At 43.1% G+C, this 20,591-nt stretch overlaps 1 protein-coding gene across 2 annotated transcripts in view; it reads right to left on the reverse strand.

Annotated features, from left to right (window-relative positions):
- The window catches only part of LOC139381422 (adhesion G protein-coupled receptor A3-like), a 261,482-nt gene that overhangs the window by 166,104 nt on the left and 74,787 nt on the right, over positions 1–20,591 (reverse strand). For both annotated transcript variants that reach the window (XM_071124932.1, XM_071124931.1), the window contains exons 8-12: positions 16,571–16,735; positions 12,247–12,466; positions 11,798–11,947; positions 7,742–7,903; positions 6,980–7,186 (exon numbers count right to left, since the gene is read on the reverse strand). In XM_071124932.1, coding sequence (XP_070981033.1) covers positions 6,980–7,186; positions 7,742–7,903; positions 11,798–11,947; positions 12,247–12,466; positions 16,571–16,735 — 904 coding nt within the window. The remainder of the gene's footprint in view (positions 1–6,979; positions 7,187–7,741; positions 7,904–11,797; positions 11,948–12,246; positions 12,467–16,570; positions 16,736–20,591) is intronic.

The following is a 20,591-nucleotide window of genomic DNA, read 5'->3' on the forward strand; positions in this document are numbered from 1 at the left end:
TTCTTCCTTGCTGAGCGGCCTTTCAGGTTATGTCGATATAGGACTTGTTTTACTGTGGACATAGATACTTTACTTTCACACCAAAGTACGTTCATCTCTATGAGACAGAATGCTCCTCCTTCCTGAGCGGTATGACAGCTGCGTGGTCCCATGGTGTTTATACTTGCATACTATTTTTGGTACCTTCAGGCGTTTGGAAATTGCTCCCAAGGATGAACCAGACTTGTGGAGGTCTAATTTTTTTTTAATGAAGTCTTGGCTAATTTCTTTTGATTTTCCCATGATGTCAAGAAAAAGAGGCACTGAGTTTGAAGGTAGGCCTTGAAATACATCCACAGGTCCACCTCCAATTGACTCAAATTATGTCAATTAGTCAATCAGAAGCTTCTATTGCCATGACATCATTTCTGGAATTTTCCGAGCTGTTTAAAGACACAGTCAACTTAGTGTATGTAAACTTCTGACCCACTGGAATTGTGATAGTGAAATAATCTATCTGTAAACAATTGTTGGAAAAATTACTTGTGTCATGCACAAAGTAGATGTCCTAACCGACTTGCCAAAACTATAGTTTGTTAACAAGAAATTTGTGGAGTGGTTGAAAAATGAGTTTTAATGACTCCAACCTAAGTGTATGTAAACTTTCGACTTCAACTGTGTGTGCTATAATTCAGTCAAATATCTACAAGTCTATTCATCCATTATCCAAACATTTATTAGGATAGTCTTTTAAACCTTTAAACAATTTAGATCATCTTTGCTAAATACATCTTGGAAATATGGGGCACTTCAATGGGTTCAAAATCTGTTCCACATAGAGGAGCACTCTACCATGGTAAGCAAACAAGACATCACTGGGATTCTAGAAGACATTTTTTATCTCACCTTCACAGTGCATGAAAACACTATTACCCACTACACTTGGAGGCGTGATATTTTGAAACTGCTCTTTTAATGCTGTCATTTAAATTAAACAATGTGAAAATGCAAGGCAAACATTGTGAGCAGCAGAATTCCAAACATATTTGGAATGTCCCACTATTCAACTGTTATTTAGGCATGAGTTTGCGATAAGGCAGAACATGTCAGCCTAGGTGTCTAATTGTCAGACTTTGAACCAAAACATATTCAGCCATTTTCGAAGAATCAGATTCACCGTCAAAACAAAGATTGATCAGCATTTAAATTAAGGACATAACATAAAATATTGTAGAAAAATGCTCGTGGGCAATTACATCAGATGAGATTAATTGTGTTTACCAGATGGCACTGAAAGATAATCTGCTTGGATGATAAGTAGGTAATAATATGAACGATGTCAAGTTAAACTCAGGTGAGCTTATCAAAGACAGTATCATTAGCTTTCTGTCACATCTTGAGTCCATGAGAATGTTTCTCCTCTCTAAAACTAATCTCTATTAGGCATGCAACATGTTTGAAATTAAACTAAATGCATGATTATATCTGTGTTTGTGTTTTCATTTTAAATAGTACAGTAGTTTATTGGCAGACTATAATATACTTTATGATGCACCTGATATTCTGTTATTAGACATTCTGTTGGAAGTAAAAAGGCAGAAACTAACTGTGCAGCTTGGCAGAGTGTTATGGGGGGAGTGTGTGGTCTTTGAGTGGAATTCTTTTGAGGAAATCCACAAACCAGAGTCCTCCTACTTCACTGTTATCCAACCCAATTAGCAACCAGCCAGACATTTGAAACCATTTGTGTTGGATGGAGCTGGTGGCTGTGGTCTGGCATCTAGCGTGTGTATGTGTGTGTATGTCTGTGTCTGTGTGCATGCATGCGTAGTGCAATGCTGACGCTATGCCTCTCGTTTGGATGTGCATGGGCTTTGTGCCATAGTTCAGTTTAACCTGGCACAGCACTAAACGTGCATGAGACACAGCTAGTGAGAGAGAGGAGATCAGACATTCAGAGAGCGGTGGATAAAAAAAGCACTATGGCTTAACACTAGAACAGCTGGGCGTTGATGGACCCCCAGTCAATCTGACAGAAACATTCTAACAGAGTAAATCATTTGTTTCATATATGCTATAGAAAAAAATTTATCATTTGTTTGTGTTTATGAAGGCCTTGGGTAACATTAGAATACAATTTGTTCTTCATTTCAAATAACACAATAGCATTTTCATTAGTTTATGTTACTGTATATATGTTCAATAAAACATTTTTGTGGATTGCCTTTTTTTAAACTATGAAAGAGAAAGCATTTGCGTTGGAACATGGGAACAGCTTGTTTTTACAATGACAAAATAAATAAAAAATAAATAAAATGTCCTGGGATAAAAACATTATTTTACCTGAAATGCACAAGGTCCTCTACTCTTGACAACTAATCCACAGATAAAAAGGTAAACCGAGTTTGTTTCTAATAATCTCTCCTCCTTCAGGCTTCGTCATCTTCTTTGGACTTTATATAACAGTTGGCAACCAACTTTGAGGTCCATTACCACTACCAACTGGACCTCAGTTCATCTTTTAATCACCCATTTGGGTATATGCTCCTAAAAACCAATGAGGAGATGGCACGTGGGTATATGCTCCTAAAAACCAATGAGGTAATGGGAGAGGCGGGACATGCAGCGAGTCAAGCGTCACAGAAAAAAACAAGTTCTATTTTAGCGCCTGGCTACACAGATGCTCGTTGACACCCACGAGCAGTGTGGGTGCAATTATTTAATAACATCTACAGTACCAGTCAAAGGTTTGGACACACCTACTCATTCAAGGGTTTTCCTTTATTTTTACTATTTTCTACATTGTAGAACAACAGTGAAGACATCAAAACTATGAAATAACACATATGGAATCATGTAGTAACCACAAAAAGTGTTAAACAAAGCAAAATATAGTAGCCACCCTTTGCCTTGATGACAGTTTTGCACACTCTTGGCTATGATGAAACTGGCTCTCATGAGGACCGCCACAGGACGGGAAGAACCAGAGTTACAAGTTCATTAGAGTTAACTGCACCTCAGATTGCAGCCCAAATAAATGCTTCATAGAGTTCATGTAACAGACATCTCAACATCAACTGTTCAGAGGACACTGTGTGAATCAGGCCTTCATGGTCAAATTGCTGCAAAGAAACCACTACTAAATGACAACAATAAGAAGAGACTTGCTTGGGCCAAGAAACACGAGCAATGGACATTAGACCGGTGGAAATCTGTCCTCTAGTGTGATGAGTCCAAATGTGAGATGTTTAGTTCCAACTACCATGTCTTTGTGAGAGTTGGTGAACGGATGACATCCGCATGTGTGGTTCCTACCGTGAAGCATGGAGAAGGAGGTGTGATGGTGTGGGGGTGCTTTGCTGGTGACTGTCTGTGATTTATTTTGAATCCAAGGCACATTTAACCAGCATGGCTACCACCGCATTCTGCAGCGATTTTTCATCCGAGCGCTTAGTGGGACTATCATTTGTTTTTCAACAGGGGAATGACCCAAAACACACCTTCAGGCTGTGTAAGGGCTATTTGACCAATATGGAGAGTGATGGTGCTACATCAGATGACCTGGCCTCCACAATCACCCAAAATCAACCCAATTGAGATTATTTGGGATGAGTTCGACTGCAGAGTGAAATGGAAAGCAGCCCACAAGCGCTCAGCATATCTGGGAACTCCTTCAAGACTGTTGGAAAAGCATTCCTCATGAAGCTGGTTGAGAGAATTCCAAGAGTGTGCAAAGCTGTCATCAAGGCAAAGGGTGCATATTTGAAATATATTTGGATTTGTTTAACACTTTTTTGGTTACTACATGATTCCATATGTGTTATTTCATCATTTTAATATCTTCAATATTATTCTACAATGTAGAAAATAGTAAAAATAAAGTAATGCCCTTGAATGAGTAGGTGTGTCCAAACTTTTGACTGGTACTGTATGAGTACATTTATTTTGCAACGAGAGCGGTGTGGTCAGCATGTAAACATCATTATAAGCGGCAAGTCGCCTTGATAAATAGTGAAACTTGGCAAAAAAGCAATAGCAATAGCATTATAACGTATATTACTGTTGATATGACAGCAGTCAAAAATAGTCAATTATTGTCAGCTCGTACTTGTGTGCATCTTCACCCGACGCTGGAGATGGGAAGCAGGTACGGGGAGGTGAACATTTTAATGAAGAACAGACAGGTAACAGGACAGGAACAGCGTCAGCACACGGGTACACAAAGACATATGAACATTAAGGCTGAAGCGGGGAACAGAGCGGGGAAACAGAGAGATATAGAGGAAGTAATGACAGAGGTGATTGAGTCCAGGTGAGTCCGATAATTGCTGATGGGGGAAGGCAGGTGTGCGTAATGATGGTGGCAGGAGTGTGCAATGCTGGGGAGCCTGGCGCCTTCGAGCGCCATGGATGGGGAGCGGGAGCAGGCGTGACACCAATGGCATCAGCTGAATTTAATTTATCTGTTATCCCTTGTCCTAACAATTGACAAAATGTTTTGTAACATTCACTTACTTGACACACTTTGACATACCTTTGTTTGGTTGTAGTGCGTAATAGTATGTGGCTTACTCTTGAATGTGTCCCGTTGTCTTATCATTCTTTAGCAAGTGCCGTTTTTTTTACGCAGAGGGAGGGAGCTCCCGTCTCACTTCGTTCATGGTGCCGGTCAGACCTGATTTCTTTGCAAGCAACTTGTTCGCCAACGACAGTTGAAGTGAAGGAATAGAATGGCCCGCCCTGTTCTTCATTCACAATTGGTGATTCCACTTCTTTCGCTTCTCCTCGCTCATTAACTCACCCATTCTCCATATGATCCTTCACTTAATTTCAAAACACTGTTGGTATATGTGTGAAACTGGTGTGAAAATATGTGTGACATTGACAACAGCAGTGTGTTATATCAACTTAGTTAGGAAAAGTCAAGGACGGAGGTTGGCATGAGCTAAAAAATGGCAGGGAAAAAAATACAAAATCACGAGCAGTCAAAATGACTGTTAAGTCCAAAGTTAAACACCAGCAGAACACTGAACTAACCACAGTACAGAGAGGGGGTGTTCTACAATTAATCCAAACATGCAGTGTTCTATGCATGAGACAATGTACTGCGGAAAGGAGAGATGGGAACGGTAATGTGAGTGGAAGCAGCCTCTCCTAAAGGATGTTGTAGGTCTGAGTCGGTTTTACTGAGCAGTGGGACAATCAAAGGGAACCGCTGAGCCCTGCAACTCCCCTGCACCTACACCTCCAGCCACCCAGAAGTTGAATTGCCCCCCAATGGGAGGGAGGTGCCAGTACCAACCATATTGGAATTCAAAGGGGGGAATCCCGACATAACTGTTGTCTACATCAGGATGACTAGCTGTCCAGCACTTACATCCCACATTTGGTGAGAGACAGAAACAATGACTATTGTCATGTAGCAATACCATAGTGCAGTTATTCCTGGTTGACTGCCATTGTTTTCCACAAGAAAATAACCCAATAACAGTAAACTGATTTCTCCAGAATTCCTATTCTAATCCTGTAAATGGCATTCCTATGCACAAAACAATCCTACCAGATGCCTACATGAGAAATTACTGGAGTGGAAAAGCGCCCTCTAAACAGTGGATGTGAGGGGCTGCCAGGGCGGCTGTTAGAAGTGAGAAAGGGCCTGTGAGGCCGTGCCAGATCGGCAGTAATTGGAGGGACCTTCGCATATGCAGTGCCACGTCGGAGGGTTGTACTCCCAGAGCAGAGGAGAGCAAGGAAGAGTCCAGTGCCAGGGTTAAAAAAAAGTCTAGTTATGAGAGAGTGAGAGAGGCAGAGAGAGAGACAGAAAGAGAGAGAGCTGAGAAAAAGAGCTGAGAAAGAGAGCTGAGAGCGAGAGGTCTGAGAGAGAGAGGTCTGAGAGAGAGAGAGAGAGAGAGAGAGAGAGAGAGAGAGAGATGGCTGGCTGGCAGCATCCCCCACCCTAAGTAGCCTCACTACTGCTCTGAGTGCCCCTCACAATCAATGACAATCACTCCCTGTCTATCAAGCCACACAGGTTTGGTTTGGAATTTGTTCACTTCTATAAGCCTTGTCATACTCTCAACCTCTGTCATTGATAATCACAAAAGGACAGCTTAGTCATTAAAGGACTGCGTTGCTTTTCTCCCCATGGCTATTTTATCTCAGAACACTGCGTAGCTGCACTGGGCCCTCTGAACAGGCTAAATAATAGCTGAACACAGTAGACAGGCTTATCTAATCTGAATCGGACACAGTTAACAAACACGCAGAAACAGGCAAGCACGCAAGCAAACACGCAGGCACACATCCGCACGCGCACACACACAGTGGCTGAAGGGTATAACTACCTACTGAAATATTGCAAAACAATGCCCCTTCAATGCCAGAGGAGTGTTTTTCCCTGTCTGCATCTGTAGACTGTAAGCTGTCATCTGTCAATTGGGATGGGCCAGCAGCCGTTATGACAGGATAACAGTGATTTAGTGTGACAGGGATACAAGGCCACGGTATCCATCACAGGGGAATGGCCTGCATACTCTGACTTCAAAACTACCCCACCAATCCCCACTCCTCCCACTTTACGGCGCAGCCTATCACGGCTGATTTACACCATGCCATGGCACCAAAACAGGATGTCAATTTATGGAGAGTAATAGACACCATCAACTCTGCCAGACAGGAGCCCTGCCCTGTTATTCTTACACAACAAGCAGTGGGTGCATTTCATTATTTACCATAATAAGCTGCATTATGTACAAAAATATAGACAAGAGAAACTTTTGGACAGAAATAAATGTCCAATGTGTGATTAACTCTTACTGTACCATAGAAGTACAGTATAATTCCTAGAACAGACATCCGCATTCACGTCAACAGTCTTTAATAGGGGGACCAGTGGCAGTATTGAGTGGATGTTATACCCATTAACCAGGGAGTAAAAGCAGGAATTTCATCATTCAGTGTGTGCTTTATTATCAAGCCATTCTATTTCTATGTACTGTACCTTGCGGAGTCGGCTGGCGGGGGAGCCGCTGCCGTTGACTGGGTGACATTTGAAGTTGAGCAGCAGGTCCCCGATGGCATCCTGGTCCCCATCGGCCCTCTGAGTAGAGAGGGGTGGAAGGGGGGCTCTCTGTCCTGCCGTACACGAAAGACCCTGGAAGTTAGACGGCCTGATCAGAAAGGCCTCCAGGGCTATGTTAGGAGACACCTGGATGGAGACAGAGTGATAGGGAGGGTGGAGTGAGATTATCCTCCGGGTCTGACAGAAATTGCTGATCATTGAAATTGTTGTCATTTTGTGTTGAATCAACAACAACAAAAAAAGATGTTGACGAAACTAAACCAAAGTGCTGGTCATGCTGAGCTGTGAGACTAAAAGAATGATGAACTAGCTTTGATTCTGAAACCAATCTTGGTAGCATAAGGTGCAGATATTGGATCTTAATTTGGTCACTCTTTTGTCGCTGAGAATTTTCCCGGGGTTGCAGGAATGACATCAATTCACTGAACACCCGCACTAACACACGACTACATTAACAGTATTGCACGTTTCATGAAGCCTAATTTTGACCAGCTAAAAGCCTAACCACGATCAAGCAACATTACATCTGCGGGAAAGTGTTTATGGACTAAACGTTAAAATCCTATTGCTGCAGGATTCTTTTGCTGCGAACAACACTGGTCAGATCCAACACCTGTATCCTTTAAGGGGTTCAAATGTAATTTATAGACATTGAAGTGCATTTGATGTTTGTCTACCTACCTTTGATATGACCTGCGTGTCTATGGTGAGAGCCAGGTCGGCGATGCGTTCCACACACTGGACGATGCGAGTACACGCCCTGGCCTCGTTCTGAGCCATCCACAGGATGTGTTCCTCCACCAGCATCATGTTACTGGCTATGTCAGAGATATAGTCCCCTAGCTACAGGATTCAGGTAAAAGAGAGAAAAGTAGATCTGTCATTAACATCTATCACATCCACTAAAGAAAAGCCATTTATTATACCAAAACGGATTGCTCGAGGGTGGTGATGGTGACTTAATTCATTATATAAAGATTTAATTTAGATTAGCGTCTCCAATGGGGCATAATCACTTCAATGTGATGACAGTTGAACTATTTACATCAACGTCAGATTTTTTTAATCTAACTGTTCTGTAGAGATTGGGTTGGCATTAATCATTGTGTATCTGGGAATCCAAGTATTGGTAGGTTTTCTAGTATGACTGTGTTTACCTATGGCAAGTGGCTCGGAGATGAGAGCTCCAACTAATGATCTTCGCACAGAAAAAGCCAATTCCAATTCCAACACACTCCTCTGATCTGTGTGCCCAGACCCTGTAGTTGTCTTCAATCGTATAGAGGATAGACATTTTGAATTGGTTAAGGGGATATTATCTCTTAAATCACCACAACTCTCAGGTGCATTATTGTCACAAGCAAGAAAAAAAGTAAGATGAAAAGTGCACCGCTTTTCAAAATATATTGAAGGCTGTATGGTGGCAGGATAAGACTCTTTTATTCCTGAACTGTGAGTACATGAAGCATAAAGTGCTAGTTCCATTTACGCTACCGACTGATCAGTTTCATACAGTATGGCCTTACACACAATACCACATAACACACTACATCGTCGAACATCTCATTCCAAAGTCATGGGCATTAATATGGAGTTGGTCCCCCCTTTGCTGCTATAACAGCCTCAAATCTTCTGGGAAGGCTTTCCGCTAGATGTCGGAACATTGCTGCGGAGACTTTCTTCCATTCAGCCCAAAGAGCATTGGTGAGATCGGCACGGATGTTGGGGGCGATTAGGCCTGGCTCGGAGTTGGCGTTTCAATTCATCCCAAAGGTGTTCGATGGGGTTGAGGTCAGGGCTCTGTGCAGGCCAGTCAAGTTCTTCCACACCGATCTCAACAAACCATTTCTGTATGGACCTCACTTTGTGCAAGGGGGCAATGTCATGCTGAAACAGGAAAGGGCCTTGCCCAAACTGTTGCCACAAAGTTGGAAGAATCGTCTAGAATGTCATTGTATGCTGTAGCATTAAGATTTCCCTTTTCTGGAACTAAGAGGCCTACCCTGAACCATGACAAACAGCCCGAGACCATTATTCCTCATCCACCAAACTTTACAGTTGGCACTGCATTGGGGCAGGTAGCATTCTCCTGGCATCTGCCAAACCCAGATTCGTCAGTTGGACTGCCAGATGGTGAAGTGTGATTCATCACTCCAGAGAACACGTTTCCACTGCTACAGAGTCCAATGGCAGCAAGCTTTGCCGTTGTTGTTCCTAGATGTTTCCAATTCACAATAACAGCCCTTACAGTTGACCTGGGTAGCTCTACCAGGGCCAAAATTTGACGAACTGACTTGTTGGAAAGGTGGCATCCTATGACAGTTCCACTTAGAAAGTCATTGAGCTCTTCACTAAGGCCATTCTACTGCCAATGTTTCTCCACGAAGATTACATGGCTGTGTGCTCGATTTTATACACCAAATTTTACACATCAATCTATACACAATAGCCCATAATGACAAAGTGAAAACAGGTTTTATACATTTTTCAAAATGTATAAAAAATAAAGAAACAGAACTATTCAAACCCTTTGCTATGAAACTCGAAATTGAGCTCAGGTGCATCCTGTTTACATTGATAGCCCTGGAGGTGTTACTACAATTTGAATGGAGTCCACCTGTGTTCTTGATTGGACATGATTTGGAAAGGCACACACATGTCTATATAAGGTCCCACAAGTCATGAGGTTGAAGGAATTGTCCGTAGAGCTCCGAGACAGGATTGTATCTGGAGAAGGGTACCAAAAAATGTCTGCAGCATTGAAGGTCCCCAAGAACACAGTGAACCATCATTCTTAAATGGAAGAAGTTTGGAACCACCAAGACTCTTCCTAGAGCTGGCCGCCAGAGTTCCTCTGTGGAGATGGGAGAATCTTCCAGAAGGACAACCATCTCTGCAGTTATCCACCAATCAGGTCTTTATGGTAGAGTGGCCAGACATAAGCCACTCCTCAGTAAAAAGGACTCTCAGACCATGAGAAACAAGATTCTCTGGTCTGATGAAACCAAGATTGAACTCTTTGGCCTGAATGTCAAGCGTCATGTCTGGAAGAAACCTGGCACCATCCCTAAGGTGAAGTATGGTAGTGGCAGCATAATGCTGTGGGGATGTTTTTCAGCGGCAGGGACTGGGAGACCAGTCAGGATCGAGGAAAAGATGAACGGAGCAAAGTACAGAGAGATCCTTGATGAAAACCTGCTCCAGGGAGCTCAGGACCTCAGACTGGGGTGAAGGTTCACCTTCCAAAAGGACAACAACCCTAAGCAACACAACGCAGGTGTGGCTTCGGGACAAGTCTCTGAATGTTCTTGCGTGGCCCAGTCAGAGCCCAGACTTGAACCCGAACGAACATCTCTTGTGAGACCTGAAAATAGCTGTGCAGTGACATTCCCCATCCAACCTGACAGAGCTTGAGAGGATCTGCAGAGAAGAATGGGAGAAACTCCCCAAATACAGGTGTGCCAAGTTTGTAGCTTCATACCAAAGAAGACTCGAGGCTGTAATCGCTGCCAAAGGTGCTTCAACAAAGTACAGAGCAAAAGGGTCAGAATATTTATGTAAATGCGATATTTCAGGGGTTTTTCTATATACATCTCCAAAAATGTCTAGAAACCTGATTTTGCTTTGTCATTATGGGGTGTTGTGTGTAATTTGATGATACATTTTAGAATAAGTCTGTAGCGTAACAAAATGTGGAAAAAGTCAAGGGGTGTGAATACTTTCTGAATGCATTGTAAATTGCATGGACTCAATCTGTGTGCAATAATAGTGTTTAACTTGATTTTTGATTGACTACATCATCTCTGTACCATCATGTTATGGGTTTGCTTGTGAGGACTGGGGAGTTTTTCAGGATAAAAAATCAACGGTATGGAGCTAAGCACCGACAAACTCTTAGAGGATAACCTGTTACTATCTGCTTTCCACCAGACACTGGGAGATAAATTCACCTTTCAGCAAGACAATACCCTAAAACACAAGGCCAAATATACACTGGAGTTGCTTACCAAGAAGACCGTGAATGTTCCTGAGTGGACGAGTTACAGTTTTGACTTAAAATCTACGTGAAAATCTATGGCAAGACCTGAAAATGGTTGTCTATCAATGATCAACAACCAATTTGACAGAGCTTGTTGAATTCTGAAAAGAATAATGGACAAATGTTGCACAATCCAGGTGTGGAAAAATGTTAGAAACGTACCCAGAACGACAGCTGTAATCACTGCCAAAGGTGCTTCTACAAAGTACTGACTCAGGGTGCGAATACTTATGTAAATGAAATATTTCTGTATTTCATTAGTCGTCCACAATTTGACATAATTGTAAGGCACTGTATAGTTTCCCTTCAAATGGCATGATACGAAGTTGATGCACTGATGACATCTCAGCGAAATTAGCACCCAAAGTCTTGCCTTTATGGGGCTGGAGTAGACTAGCCAGCTACCGGAGCAAAAAGAGATAGTCATTCATATGTACCTTTCATTGGACTATAAACCGCTTGTCCAAAGAAAACAGCTTGTGTTCTTTATTGTATCATTCCTTGAACTTAGAGTGTGTGATCAAACACATTATAACATTTTAGTGGACTGCAGGATGGATGCTGAGGCTAAGTGCTGTGTGTGTTTTGTTTTTTGTGTGTTTGTGCGCGAGCGTGCATAGGTGTGTGTGCGTACATTAGTGTGTGCGTGCAACCTTCTGTGTGTGTGAACAGCAGATAAGTGCTGCTATCATACGTACGTCTCTTCGCTGGTCCACTAGGCGAGTCAGCCTCTCCACCAGGTGTGTGACAAAGATGACATCCATCACATCGCTGAAGTCCCCTGCCCTGCTGGTGAAGACTACCAGCTGCTGGGCTAACGGCTGGGCATTACTGGTGTTGATGGTCATCTGGAAACAGAACAGTGGTTGGGTTAGAAGAGGCTAGATCACTTGGATTTAGATGCATTTCATACGTGCATATGGGCATAAATTAAGCACGATATTAACTTAAATCAAATTTTAAATGCTAAGCACGGATAATATAATTGAAGATTCTTCAGTTTTCAACCCCCTTGTCTCACGTTGTTTCTGCTAGTGAGAAAGCCGGAAATCGATGTTTGAGATAATAGTGTGGATGTAAGGTGAGAGTTCCGTGCCTGACTCTCCTGGGTTAAAGGTGAGATTTGTGGAGTGAATTGCTGTCCTACCTGGGTGAGCTCATGCAGTACACGGGTCACCTCGCTGGCATACGGGCACTGGGTATAGTCGTCCTCTGCCCACTGGCCTGCCGGGTCACAGCGTCGCCAGGCCTTCTTCTCCCTCTGAGTGGGGTGGTGTGAAGAGGCACCAGAAGGGTGGGGGGCAGAGCCAAATGTGGATGGAGCACAGGGCAGGAAGGCCAATAACCCTGCCAGGGTCTTTGGCCACCTGTCACAAGAGATGGTATCGATATCCTTGTCACCATGATCCACCATAAGCCTTGATTTCCCGATGACATATGTGACACTTTGTTTTGCTTAAGTTATCATATACTGTTGATCTGCTGTTGATATGCATAACAAGTAAACAATCATAATGGCACTGCTTATTACATTTTAATCTTACTGCAGTCTATACCCTGAAAATACCCTAAAAAACAAGCTTATTTCATTTCACAATGTAAATTTGGCAATTTTCAAGAAGTGAAAACAAGAATAAATTGAGGAGAGACTGAGGAGAAATCTGTGTTCGTGAGGAATCTGTCTGGCTTTCTCCCCTTCATCACGGCACCGGCTACTTAGTAATTAATGTATGGCACTAATTTCCCCCCAACAAAAAAGGCTCTCATTTTCCAGCCCATTACGTCACTGCTGGGCAAAAACAAAGACTCTCTGCTCGCTGCACTGGAAGTGGGCTGTAAAGTACAGGAGAAACGCACAACAATGGAGCATACTGTACACGAAAACAAGACAGGAGGGAGAGAAAAAGTAAACTTCTCAAGTCTTCCAGACGCCAACAGAGATGGCCGCCTCTCTTCGCGTTCCTAGGAAACTATGCAGTATTTTGTTTTTTTATGTGTTATTTCTTACATTGGTACCCCAGGTAATCTTAGGTTTCATTACATACAGTCGGGAGAAACTACTGAATATAAGAGCAACGTCAACTCACCATCAGTACGACCAAGAATATGACTTTCCCGAAGCAGATCCTGTGTTTTGCCTTCCACCCAGGACAATGGATCGGATTCCAGCCGGTGACCCAAAACAATTTTAACAAGGCTAATCTGAAAACAAGACACCCTAAATTCTATCAGCATATCGATTGCGCAACCAGGGCTGGTAAAACACTGGATCATTGTTATTCTAACTTCCGCGGTGCATATAAGGCCCTCCTCTGCCCTCCTTTCGGAAAAGCTGACCAGGACTCCATTTTGTTGCTTCCATCCTACAGACAGAGACTAAAACAAGAAGCTCCCGCGCTCAGGTCTGTTCAACGCTGGTCCGACAAATCTGATTCCACGCTTCAAGACTGCTTCGATCACGTGGATTGGGATATGTTCCGCATTGCGTCCAACAACAACATTGACGAATACGCAGATTTGGTGAGCGAGTTCATTAGAAAGTGCATCGGCGATGTTATACCCACAGCAACGATTAAAACATTCCCAAAACAGAAACCGTGGATTGATGGCAGCATTCGCGCGAAACTGAAAGCGCGAACCACTGCTTTTAACCAGGGTGACCGGAAACATGACCGAATACAAACAGTGTAGCTATTCCCTCTGCAAGGCAATCAAACAAGCTAAGCGTCAGTATAGAGACAAAGTAGAGTCACAATTCAACGGCTCAGACACAAGAAGTATGTGGCAGGGTCTACAGTCAATCACGGATTGCAAAAAGAAAACTAGAACCTTCGCGGACCAGGATGTCTTGCTCCCAGATAGACTAAATAATTAGGACAATACAGTGCCACTGACAAGGCCCGCTACCAAAACCTGCGGACTCTCCTTCACTGCAGCCAACGTGAGTAAAACATTTATATGTGTTAACCCTCGCAAGGCTGCAGGCCCAGACGGCATCCGCAGCCGCGTCCTCAGAGCATGCGCAGACCAGCTGGCTGGTGTGTTTACGGACATATTCAATCAATCCTTATCCCAGTATGCTGTTCCCACATGTTTCAAGAGGGCCACCATTGTTCCTGTTCCCAAGAAAGCTAACTGAGCTAAACGACTACTTCCGTCATCATGAAGTGCTTTGAGAGACGAGTCAAGGACCATATCACCTCCACCCTGCCTGACACACTAGACCCACTCCAATTTACTTACCGCCACAATAGGTCCACAGACGACGCAATCGCAACCACACTGCCCTAACCTATCTGGACAAGAGGAATACCTATGTGAGAATGCTGCTCATCGACTACAGCTCAGCATTTAACAACATAGTACCCTCCAAACTCGTCATCAAGCTCGAGACCCTAGGTCTCAACCACGCCCTGTGCAACTGGGTACTGGACTTCCTGACGGGCCGCCCCCAGGCGGTGAGGGTAGGTGACAATATCTCCACCCCGCTGATCCTCAACACTGGGGCCCCACAAGGGTGCATTCTGAGCCCTCTCCTGTACTCCCTGTTCACCCACGACTGCGTGGCCACGCACGCCTCCAACTGAATCATCAAGTTTGCGGACGACACTACAGTGGTAGGCTTGATTACCAACAACGACGAGACGGCCTACAGGGAGGAGGTGAGGGCCCTCGGAGTGTGGTGTCAGGAAAATGACCTCACACTCAACGTCAACAAAACAAAGGAGATGATTGTGGACTTCAGGAAACAGCAGAGGGAGAACCCCCCCTATCCACATTGACGAGACAGTAGTGGAGAGGGTAGTACGTTTTATGTACTTCGGCATACACATCACAGACAAACTGAATTGGTCCACCCACACAGACAGCGTTGTGAAGAAGGCGCAGCTTCAACCTCAGGAGGCTGAAGAAATTCGGCTTGTCACCAAAAGCACTCACAAACTTCTACAAATGCACAATCGAGAGCATCCTGCTCCGCCCACAACAGTAAGGCTCTCCAGGGGGTAGTGAGGTCTGCATAACGCATCACCGAGGTCAAACTACCTGCCCTCCAGGACACCTACACCACCCGATGTCGCAGGAAGGCCATAAAGATCATAAAGGACAACAACCACACGCTAACATCCAGAAGGCGAGGTCAATACAGGTGCATCAAAGCAGGGACCGAGAGACTGAAAAACAGCTTCTATCTCAAGGCCATCAGACTGTTAAACAGCCACCACTAACATTGACTGGCTGCTGCCAACATACTGACTCAACTCCAGCCACTTTAATAATGGAAATTGATGTAAAAAATGTATCACTAGCCACTTTAAACAATGCGTCCAAATTAATGTTTACATACCCTACATTACTCATCTCATATGCACATGTATATACTGTACTCTATATCATCTACTGCATCTTGCCATCTTTATGTAATACATGTATCACTAGCCACTTTAAACTATGCCACTTTATGTTTACATACCCTATATTACTCATCTCATATGTATATACACTGTACTCGATACCATCTACTGCATCTTGCCTATGCCGTTCTGTACCATCACTCATTCATATATCTTTATGTACATATTCTTTATCCCTTTACACTTGTGTGTATAAGGTAGTAGTTGTGGAATTGTTAGGTTAGATTACTCGTTGGTTATTACTGCATTGTCGGAACTAGAAGCACAAGCATTTCGCTACACTTGCATTCAAGAAGAAAAAGAAACGCACACCTATTTAGGCGAGGTGCTGGCTAGCGGAGTAGAAAACTTGAAAATTAAAGAGAGCCGCACACTCTAGGAGCTCAGATGGAACAAAACAAATTACACTCGCATTAACATCTGCTAACCATGTGTATGTGACAAACAAAATGTGATTTGATTTGAGATGGACAGGGAGGGAGGCGCAGGGAGAGGTGGAAAGCAGACCTGGGTTCAAAAACCATTTGCAATCTTTTCAAATACTTTTATCTGTGCTTCACTGAGCTTGCCTAATGCAATAGCACCAATTGAATAATCCCAACATAGTAAAACCATTCCCATATGGCACTCCAGGAAGACTGACGCAAATGCTCATGGAGAGCCAGTCAGAGACTAATTGGACTGTTTTATAGGCATCTATAAAGCTCGGTACATATGTATTTGTCTTTTATTGATTGATATGAAACACAGAGCTTTCCTAATTTGTGGGGATAATTGCTAGCTAAACAGTACTTGCATTTCAAGGAAATGTTTTTCATTTGACTGTTTACTTACTTTGTTATCTAATATTCTACAGTAGTTTCCTATTTGAGCAGAGCTGAGTATAGTAAGTCATTGGGCTTTCACATTTCATTTTCTCATAACACTCTGTCTCCTTGAATGCCCACATAAGGTCAGGCATGTTTTTAGCCACCTTGCTGCACTGTAGCTGACCTTTGACATTGACATTTAGCCTCGAACCGAAGAGGTCCTTGTGTCTGGTCTGGTCAAAGCACTTACCTGAAGTCTCCCTTGTTGCCGCTGACCCTGTCTGCTGAGCAGTAGGGCGCTGACGTCTCCAACACAACGATCTCCATCTCTCTGGACCTGTTGCCACGGGAACTGGTCACCTGGCACTCCCAGTTGCCAGACAGGCTGTGGTCGATGTTGGAGAGGATGACTTCACTGGAGGAGACAAGAAGAAAGATTTGTGTGTGTGTGTGTGTGTGTGTGTGTGTGTGTGTGTGTGTGTGTGTGTGTGTGTGTGTGTGTGTGTGTGTGTGTGTGTGTGCATGTGTCTTTCTGCTAACCGCACAAGAACTACTCAGTTCAAGAGACAACTGTGACACTTAGAATAGTGATGTTTTGATGACTTATAGCTGTGCTTGTGACATACCATTGGTGATTGATACTTAAATGGAGCATATCTCCTTTGTAAGGAGGATATCTAATTGAATCGGACATCCATGGTTATATAAAGGATACATACATTACAATGACAACAGACAGATTATATCAATTATTGGATTTATGCTATTATTTAAATACATCAATTGAGAGAACGCACCTTGTGATACATTTGAAAATAAACCCAACAAACTGCTGGGCAAGAACCACTATCTCCATGGAAATATTTCTCAGCATAAAGCCAACTGTATTTTTTATTAGTAATGCATAATAATTGCCATAAAATCTACATTTCCATGTGGCACCTCAGAGCATTGACTGCTTTGCTCCACACTTTTGTTAAGCAGCGTTCAGTGTTGCTGAATAATAGCAGCCGCAGTTTCCCCAAAAAACATGACTTGTCAAATTCGACTTAGGATCAACACTATGCCATGGGTGTGTGACAGTTGACATTCAAATTATAAATGACAGGCAAGAGGAGGCACTCAAATCTCCACAGTAAAAAAATGTGTAGTTGTTGACTGCCGGAGAATAATCATTGACAGTGCTTCTGAACAGAGGATGTGCAATAAATATTTATTCAGCGACAAACTATAGTTCCGTGGGCCTCCCCGGTGGCGCAGTGGTTAAGGGCGCTGTACTGGGTTCGCGCCCAGGCTCTGTCGTAAGCGGCCGCGACCGGGAGGTCCGTGGCTCGACGCACAATTGGCCTAGCGTCGTCCGGGTTAGGGAGGGCTTGGCTGGTAGGGATATCCTTGTCTCATCGCGCACCAGCGACTCCTGTGGCGGGCCGGGCGCAGTGCGCGCAAACCAAGGTTGCCAGGTGCACGGTGTTTTCTCCGACACATTGGTGCGGCTGGCTTCCGGGTTGGATGCGCGCTGTGTTAAGAAGCAGTGCGGCTTGGCTGGGTTGTGTATCGGAGGACGCATGACCTTCAACCTTCGTCTCTCCCGAGCCCGTATGGGAGTTGTAGCGATGAGACAAGATAGTAACTACTAAACAATTGGATACCACGAAATGAATCCCATAGACATGATGACACTAATATTTGAAATTCCCTTTTAACACTATCGTGCTGATCTGAACCAAACTGTGCTGGCTTGGACATCTTTTTATATTGTCCTTTTCAGCACGGTTCCAGGATGTGGATGGATGTGTACCCGGCCAGGTTAGTACAGTTTGGCTGAGGGCTGTGGTGGTCATGAAAATGTCAGCTGGTGATTGTCCAGCAAATAACTGCCCGTCACAAGAAAATGGACAGTTAATTAACATAAACACATTTAGCATCTCCTGGCTTCCACTCATAGCCTACAAATCCCTGATGCGGACCTTTGGAACATCTACATTTTAAAAAGTCATTGAATATAGCATTCATTATCACAATACATTTTTAGACAGGTCTAAAGAAACATGATATTAAGAAAATGTAATCACGGACCTCTGAGACTATCACAGTGCAGGTGCATTTATACGGAGACTTGATTACACACAGGTGGATTGTATTTATCATCATTAGTCATTTAGGTCAACATTGGATCATTCAGAGATCCTCACTGAACTTCTGGAGAGAGTTTGCGGCACTGAAAGTAAAGGGGCTGAATAATTTTGCACGCCCAATTTTTCAGTTTTTGATTTGTTAAAAAAGTTTGAAATATCCAATAAATGTCGTTCCACTTCATGATTGTGTCCCACTTGTTGTTGATTCTTCACAAAAAAATACAGTTTTATATCTTTATGTTTGAAGCCTGAAATGTGTCAAAAGGTCGCAAAGTTCAAGGGGGCCGAATACTTTAGCTGAATAAAATAGAAAATATATTTTCTCCAAACGATAGGTCCTCCTATATGCTTCATTTAGAGTTATTTATGCAACTTTAGTTGTGATACAAACATTGGGTTATAGGTTTAGATGTTTTAATACAGTCTAAGGCTGCATGATGCAACTAATGATGATTTGAAAAAAGTTGCTTGAAATGGCATGAGCTCTGCTTTGTTTCTTGGTCAGGCTGCACACACTTCCTCAGTCTCTCATTCACAATTTTGACAAGAACTTGAAAATACCTCAAATTTCTCAGCAGAATCCCCCTTGTGTGGCCATAATGCCCCCTAAAAAAAAAACATGCCTTTTGCGGCCAGTGGCGTTGTGCCCCTGGGCTTAATATAATAATTATAATTCCCTTCTCCCGGCTGTATGCCCTGAAGCACCGCTCACTCACATGGCGCTCTCAGATATCTCAATTCTTATTAGCTGATGCCCGTCACAGGATCGGGTCCTTCTCACAGGCATCTCAGCTCCGAGGTAGGCTACAAGTGAAGACACATCGGGGACGCAACTGTGCACGTCCTTCGTATCGAATTCCGAGGCGCATATGTTAGAAGAATTGTCCACATTTACTTTTCGTCAGCCAATAAGATGAGTAGGCCTAACAAACAGCAAAAGCACTAGCCTATGTCAATATACTATCCCCCATAGTACAAAAGTAGACCTATTCCATTGGTCAACTTGTCCTTCTGTGCGAGAAATAAATATTCCAAACATAGTCTGGGACAGTTGTGGGATCTACCGCAATAGATCACAAATGAATACAACCACTCGCGTCAATTTTATTTTTCTTAAACCAATGAGGTTGATGCAACAGATCAAAACGTTTAGCTTAAATGTTGATAAACTATTACGCTATTACTTCATATTATACGCGCAGCAATCAGCAGTAAGCGTGAATGTTCCAAAATGCTATCAATTAGCTGGAAAACACCATTCTCAAAAGTGACCGCAAATGCGATTATGCATGTGATGCTTTATTGCAAAGGTGCATTACTTATTGTTTTGTGAACAATTGTCTTTAATTTTTTATAAAAGGTGCATTTTTTGTGGTGAAAATTATCTTCCCCAAACTTGAAACTCACCTATGTATGCCAGTTAGGCTCTACACCGGTTTTAATGTGGATTAATGTGCTTCATTTGAAGAAGTTATTTGTTATTTAGTTGTGATACAAACCCATGGGCTAGGCTACATGCGGTGTGTGACTATGATCTGAAAAAGTCGCAAAAAAAAGGCCCTCACTGTTTCTTGCCCTACTGCTGGGCATCATTCCCAAGTGATAATATATCATTCACAAGTGATAGGCTAATATTGTCACTCGTCAGACTATTCTTGATTTAATTTTGCCATTACATATACTAAATAATTTATGTGTGAAATTAATTGGATTTAGAATGGACCAGTAACATGCACCTGTCTCGGGAACAGGGGCAGCGGGAAAAAATACCTGTCATCTATGCACTTAAATAGCGAATGGAGGACGCTTTTCCTGTGGTTCATTTTCATGCCGGCCAGGTAGGATATACTCCTGTTGTAAAGCGAAGCAATGTGCTTAATATTAGGATAGTAAAATGGAGGGGGAGTCGAGAGCTGTGAGAGAGAGGACAAACTCCTGGATGTTTCGCAGGTCTGTTGGCTAAAAGCTTTGAACACTGATCATTATTTCATTGGCTGGAGCAGAAAGAAGAACCTGAGTGGCGTTTGGGATTTGAGTTCAAACTTGCTCTGAGACACAGTTTACCACAATGTTGTTATTTTCTGGTTGACAAGATGTCAAATAACCAAATTACAACCAATGGGTCTCTATTACAAC

The sequence above is a fragment of the Oncorhynchus clarkii genome, chromosome 23, assembly GCF_045791955.1.
Source record: "Oncorhynchus clarkii lewisi isolate Uvic-CL-2024 chromosome 23, UVic_Ocla_1.0, whole genome shotgun sequence".
NCBI classification, from domain to species: domain Eukaryota; kingdom Metazoa; phylum Chordata; class Actinopteri; order Salmoniformes; family Salmonidae; genus Oncorhynchus; species Oncorhynchus clarkii.